This window comes from Phoxinus phoxinus (genome assembly GCF_949152265.1).
Source record: "Phoxinus phoxinus genome assembly, chromosome: 24".
Classification (NCBI taxonomy): Eukaryota; Metazoa; Chordata; class Actinopteri; order Cypriniformes; family Leuciscidae; genus Phoxinus; species Phoxinus phoxinus.
Window position 1 is genome coordinate 25,986,320 of NC_136899.1, and position 7,500 is coordinate 25,993,819.

The 7,500-nt window shown below is 38.1% G+C and overlaps 1 protein-coding gene across 1 annotated transcript in view; it reads right to left on the reverse strand.

Moving 5' to 3' along the window:
- piezo2a (piezo-type mechanosensitive ion channel component 2a) overlaps positions 1–7,500 on the reverse strand; it is a gene marked incomplete at its 3' end in the record, with an annotated part of 196,524 nt that overhangs the window by 113,929 nt on the left and 75,095 nt on the right. Inside the window, exon 5 of the mRNA XM_079601115.1 lies at positions 2,589–2,733. Within this exon, the coding sequence (XP_079457241.1) occupies positions 2,589–2,733 (145 nt within the window). The remainder of the gene's footprint in view (positions 1–2,588; positions 2,734–7,500) is intronic.

Here is a 7,500-nt window from a genome sequence, read left to right on the forward strand (position 1 = left end):
TTATTTATTCCAGACACACAATGTAAGATATTTTGAGCTGAATTAAAAGGTTTATGCATGAAATTGTGAGTTATTTTGAATTTAGGTTGAAAGAATGTGAGGAATGTGCATCTATATGACTATTTATTTATTAAATCTAGTAATTTAAAGGTAAATAAAATAAAAAATAAAAAAATCTCCTAAAAAAATGCATTTAAAAAAAGAAAAAATATGATCAAATTGAAATAAAATAAGTAGGGCTGTCAAAAAATGTATCGTGATTAATCGCATCCAAAATAAAAGTTTGTGTTTACATAATATATGTGTGTGTACTGTGTATAATTATTTATATATAAAAAAACACACACATTCATGTATATTTTTAAGAAAAATTGGTTATATTTATATATAAAATATCTATATATAATATAAATTATATAAATGTATATACAGCATATAAATGCAAATATTTCTTAAATATATTCATGAATGTGTGTGTATTTATACATAATAATTCTACACAGTACACACACATATTATGCAAACATAAACTTTTATTTTGGATGCGATTAATCACAATTAATCTTTTGACAGCCCTAAAGATAAGCTTTCTGGACAAAAATATGTAAATATAATTTTAGGGCTTAGGGTCACTGAAACGTCACGACAGTGTTTGATATTTTAAGTAAAACTATTAAAAACATGAATCACTCGCACACGAAATATGAAGTTACACGTACCAACGCTGAGCAGAAATATCATAGTCAAGCAAAACATAAATCATACTTCCTAAACCCATTCTGAAGATTTCTGCTCGCATCTATACTTCATTTGAGTGTTTATAATGCGATCCGATCCGCTACGGAAGCCTTTCCACTTATTATCTATAGGAACAAATTATATATATATATATATATGTTGAGCGGATGGAGATGTTTTCATAGGAACTGAGGATCTTTCATGGCAGAAGATCAAATTCAAAGCAAGCACTTAGTGGAAATCAATACACTAAAAATATTTTTATTCTTTCTAGATCAATTAACTGGTCAAACACATTATATTGAAGAGACTCTGTGTATATTTAGATCCAGTGAGAAAACGATCTCTTGAAAGTGAATTACGCCTCATGAATCTCCACTAGTTTACTTGTGCAGCGATACGGATGACACACAGCGTCTTTACTGACTTTAACACACACGCACGCACGCACACACACACACACACACACACGCACGCACGCAAACACACACACGCACACACAGACACACACACACGCACGCACACACACACACACACACACACGCACGCACGCAAACACACACACGCACACACAGACACACACACACGCACGCGCGCAAACACACACACTTCTTCAGGCTGTCATATCAGCATTCTTACAATATATCTTCTAATCACAACAACCATCAGAGCCACAGAGAGAGAAAACAATCAACAACAGTGTATGTGTGTGTGTGTGTGTGTGTGTGTGTGTGTGTGTGTGTGTGCGTGTGTGTGTGTGTGTGTGTGTGTGCGTGCGTGTGTACTTGGTATACATTACATTGTGGGAACCATAATGTCCCCACAAGGATAGTAAAACCTGAGATCACCTCCATTGTGGGGACCAGCCAGCGGTCCCCATGAGGGGAATGGGTTAATAAACATACTAAATTATATATTTTTGAAAATGTAAAAATGCAGAATGTCTCCTGTGATGGGCAGGTTTAGGGATAGGGGCAGTGTAAGGGGATAGAATATACAGTTTGTACAGTATAAAAACCATTACGCCTATGGAATGTCCTCACAAGGATAGCAAAACACCCTTGTGTGTGTGTGTGTGTGTGTGTGTGTGTGTGTGTGTGTGTGTGTGTGTGTGTGTGTGCGTGTGTGTGTGTGTGTGCGTGTGTGTGTGTGTCTCACCTGCTCGTGGCTGTTGTGCTGCAGGTCTGTGTGTGTGTGTGTGTGTGTGTGTGTGTGTGTGTGTCTCACCTGCTCGTGGCTGTTGTGCTGCAGGTCTGTGTGTGTGTGTGTGTGTGTGTGTGTGTGTATCTCACCTGCTCGTGGCTGTTGTGCTGCAGGTCTGAGTGTGTGTGTGTGTGTGTGTGTGTGTGTGTGTGTGTGTGCGTGTGTGTGTGTGTGTGTGTCTCACCTGCTCGTGACTGTTGTGCTGCAGGTCTGAGTGTGTGTGTGTGTGTGTGTGTGTGTGTGTGTGTGCGTGTGTGTGTGTGTGTGTGTCTCACCTGCTCGTGGCTGTTGTGCTGCAGGTCTGTGTGTGTGTGTGTGTGTGTGTGTCTCACCTGCTCGTGGCTGTTGTGCTGCAGGTCTGTGTGTGTGTGTGTGTGTGTGTGTGTGTGTCTCACCTGCTCGTGGCTGTTGTGCTGCAGGTCTGAGTGTGTGTGTGTGTGTGTGTGTGTGTGTGTGTGTCTCACCTGCTCGTGGCTGTTGTGCTGCAGGTCTGTGTGTGTGTGTGTGTGTGTGTGTGTGTGTGTGTGTCTCACCTGCTCGTGGCTGTTGTGCTGCAGGTCTGTGTGTGTGTGTGTGTGTGTCTCACCTGCTCGTGGCTGCTGTGCTGCAGGTCTGTGTGTGTGTGTGTGTGTGTGTGTGTGTCTCACCTGCTCGTGGCTGTTGTGCTGCAGGTCCTTGAGCGTCGGGTTCTCCAGACTCCGGCACAGGAGCCACGTCACCAGACCCACCACAAACATGCCGATGTCCGGGATGAACACGCGAATGCCGTTCCCGGCGTCTGCCCCTCGGACACTGCAGAGACACACACACACACACACACTGACATGAGTGTGTGTATCAATATCATCTTAACTCACACCACCGGCTGAGGCAGAAGTCGACACGTCGAGCGTCACACTCATGGTTTACTTGCAGTTGTCTCTGCATATTAAACATGGATATAAAGTTGCAATTGTGAGAGATAGTCAGAATTGTGTGATATAAAGTTGCAATTGTGTTATAAAGTGTCAATTGTGTGTTATAAAGTCAGAATTGTGTGTTATAAAGTTGCAATTGTGTTATAAAGTTGCAATTGTGTGTTATAAAGTTGCAATTGTGTGTTATAAAGTTGCAATTGTGTGATATAAAGTCAGAATTGTGTGTTATAAAGTTGCAATTGTGTTATAAAGTTGCAATTGTGTGTTATAAAGTTGCAATTGTGTGTTATAAAGTTGCAATTGTGTGATATAAAGTCAGAATTGTGTGTTATAAAGTTGCAATTGAGTTATAAAGTTGCAATTGTGAGTTATAAAGTCAGAATTGTGTTATAAAGTTGCAATTGTGTGATATAAAGTCAGAATTGTGTGATATAAAGTTGCAATTGAGTTATAAAGTTGCAATTGTGTGTTATAAAGTCAAAATTGTGTTATAAAGTTGCAATTGTGAGTTATAAAGTCAGAATTGTGTTATAAAGTTGCAATTGTGTGTTATAAAGTCAGAATTGTGTTATAAAGTTGCAATTGTGTGTTATAAAGTTGCAATTGTGTTATAAAGTTGCAATTGTGTGTTATAAAGTCAGAATTGTGTGTTATAAAGTCTGACTTTTTTTTATCCAAATTGTATGTTTGTATCTCACAATTCGGACTTAACACAAAATTGCATGATAGAAGTCAGAATTGTGAGGGGGAAAAAAATATGATATCTCCCAAATCTGACTTTATAATACTAAATTCTGAGTTTATATCACGCAATTCTGAGTTTATATCACACAATTCTGAGTTTATATCTGGCAATTGTGAGTTTAAAAAGTCGCAAATATCTTTCACAATGTTTTATTCTGTGACGGAAACAAGCGTCCATACTCTTGAGCCCACGTAACATTCAAGATTAAATGTTTTTTACGAGTGCTCTTAGTGCAACAATGAGCTGCAGTGCCTCTTAAAAGTGCAGAAAAACACAGTGTTCTCCAATAAAAGCCTGCGATTCCCAGTATCCTCGCTCAGAGCGCTCGCACGTCTGGATCTCATTTCCCCGGCCGGGGGATTTAATCAAACCAATCCAGTCCAGCCTCAAGAACACAGAGCGGCCATTCCCCGCTGAAGACTGAAGCGCACACTTGCACGTCCATACACTTCTCCGCTGTAAAGATGCTCGTCTTCAGAGGTTTACACGGCGGAGTTAAGTTACTGTGAGAGTCAGCTGAGGCTGACTCAGAGGCCCGTATAGACCTAGTTCACAAATAAACATGGCCGTAAACAAGTACAACATTTTGCAGATGTGTTGCAATACAGAGTTTGGGAAAATAGGGCAAGTTCTGAAAACTCGGCTCTCGGGAGTTCTCAGTATATTTGCGGTGACTCAGGGTTCCTACAGGTTTCTTCAAGTTAAATTCAAGCCTTTTTAAGACCTTTTTAAGACCATTTATGTAAAAAATTAACACCTATTTCACGTTGAACTTGTGTTCATTTATTTTTCAAATATGGAATGGGTAAAAGATGATAAGCCAAGCAGGTGTGAAAAATAAAAACATTTCAGTAGGCCACAAGAAAGTTTGCCGAACAATGTTAAGTTGTTTTTTAACATTAGCTAGCTACTTATTCAATGCTGGGAATATGGGGAACTGAGAGACCCCTGAACAATAAACATCGAAAATCAGAACTCAACAATAAATTAAATTGTCGGTGAAAAATACAATACGGAGAAGTTACATACAGCACAATTTTTAAGACCCAGACATCCAAATTCCACACTTTTTAATGTCTTTTTAAGGTATTATTTCCATTATTCAATGCTTTTAAGGCTTTTTAAAACCCCGCGGGAACCCTGTGATAACTGGAAAACGAACAACGACAAAAAAATACTTTGTGAGTTTGTATAAATGCTTGTGTATTTTAACATAATACAAGTTATAATTAGACGCAATTCAATCATCAAACTAGTAATAAACACTATATTCATACATTGACTGGGAAAGACTTACATTACTGTAAGAGTAAACACGTTTCCCAAACAAGTCACAATAAAGGTCACTTACTCAAGAGAAAGAGATTATATGGGTCAAGTCTACTTGAATAACAATATTTTTCTCCTTTTTTTGGTGATTTGCTGCATTACAACACCCTTGATTTCACAGTAAAATTCTGACTACTGTATTTTATTGCAACACAGTACCGTTAAATCGTGTTAATTACTGGGATTCTTTAGGCCTACATCATTAGCTTTTGCTTAAATCTGCACATTTGTGATATTTGCCCTAGGGCATTATTTACCTTAATAAATGCCTTTTTTAACCTTATTAAGAGATCACATTCTTACATTTGATCAATATTCAGTTATAATAGGCCTAATAATAAGACACTATTGTTTATAGGGCTGTTACCAATCAACTAATAATATACACTGCAAAAGTAGGATACACAGCAATAAATAGCCTAATATTACGAGATTAAGTTCATATTTAAATACACAAGTAAGAAAAAATGTATTGATAGCTACTGTACTTATAAACATGAAACTAAACCGCAAATAAGTGGCGGTCTTAATAAGCGAGTCATTGAGTCATTCATTCAAACGATTCGTTCAAAACGCTGAATCATTTAGTAACTACACATCGCTGAGTTGCTCTACTTTGGAACTATTTTCGTCTTTGAAATTAATAGAAGAAAAAAATAATCAAGAGATTGTGTCCTAAATATAATTAAATATTGCTTGTTAATTGAACTATAAACTCAATGTAACATTTGCAATCGTGATAATATACAGCAACAGCTCCCTTTGTCGTATTTATGATATAAATAAAAAAGAAAACAACACTTTGAATGTTTACCTCAGTATCATGCTGAGTTGCTCATTTGTTTTGATTTCTCCACGAAAGTCTCTCAGAGAGGCGAATGAACATCGCCAAAGCATATTTCACGGTTTCCTGATTTTCTGATTTGTGAATGAGAGTTTGTAATCTTAAATTAATATGATAAGATAAACACTGTACTGTGTAACAAAAACAATGGCAAGAGGGCACGTCTTTAATTGCGGAGTCTGCAGACGCAAATCAACAGCGCAAGAGTGATTCGCGATTCACGAACAAATGACTCTTACGAGTTCTTTAAGTGAATCATAAATGTACAGCATTAATCAGTGTAACGTTACGGAGCCGCAAACAAACAATTGTAAATTCGTTTTTTTAATTAATCTTTCAAGGAGACTTGTTGTCGGTGTCTGTCTCGAAACTAAGTACGTTTGGTGTATGTAGAGTTAATAGAAAAATAAATCAGTATCATTAATCAATTCTTCATTTGCCAACAACGTGTAGGCTAGTTATGAACTGCAGGTGTGTTGACATCGGCGACAAACATCACGCGAAAAAATGTAAATGATACAAAGGTTCAATAAACAACAAGTCAAAATTGACTAACTTACATTTGAGGCACAATAGCCTATGTTCAGCTACTTTGTCTATTTTGGTTCTGCCAAACAAACCACAGCAGAATTAACGTTACCATCTCGTCTCCAAGTGACACACACACACAGCAGTGTTTCATTCCTGAGTGAGTGAATTCATGATTTGAATTAATGATTCAATGAATCATTCATAAAACAGTCACCTGACGCCACCTACTGGCCTGTCAGTGTAAGCTGCAAAAAGATTGACTGAAAATCCCCATTAAAAAAATTATAATTCAATAATAATAATAAAGGTCTGCAAAAGCACAAAGTCCCTCTGATATATAAGTTATTATATATCAGTGTCAGTGTTTCTGAACTCATGAAACGCCTCCATTGTAGTCTTGAGTTTCTTCCGGGAACGAACACGTCACAATATTCCCTAATTAATACGCAGAATAACTGGGCGGGGCCTGGTTGAGTTAGTTAGTAGTGTGTTGAAACCGGTGCAATGGTGTAGTAGCACAAGTCCACATATAAAAATGGGATAAAATAATGTGTTTTATGAACATTCAAGCATTCTAAAAGGGCATACAATGACCTCTTTAAACACTGAGATAAGGGGAGAATAGTCATAATGGTATCTTGCCAAAATTTCAGCATGAAAACAAAGATTTCGTAAGCTTGTTTGGCTCAATTGATGATTGCCAAGGCACATTTTACGACAAAATCCCTGCATTCAAAGCGAAGCTTCCCTGACTTTCCTCCATGCAATCGCTTTGAAGTGTGCGATATTTGCTTCATAAAACGTAATAAGTGGCAGATGACACGCTGACAACAACCCAAGTGTGAGATGCACTGACGTCTCGCTGTATCTAAACAGTTTACGGTACCGCTTTCATCTCGGCGCGCTCATAAAGAGAAAACCGTGAGCAAGACAAGAGAGGAGGCCCACAGATGGCACTGATTTGGGTAAAAGCGATGAATTATGGGAAGCACAGTAAAAGTAACCCTTCTATGAGCAATTAAGCCATTGAATGAGACTCAAAAGCGAGCGGAGATGTTGATATTGGTGGATTAGTGGTGAGGTTAGTCATCTTGTGAACACAGAGGAGGAATGTGTGTTGGCGGCACACCAGGTGTCTCTGCAGATCCGAGCCAAATGGAGATATTACCTTCCCAAAATCCAGCGCTTAAATA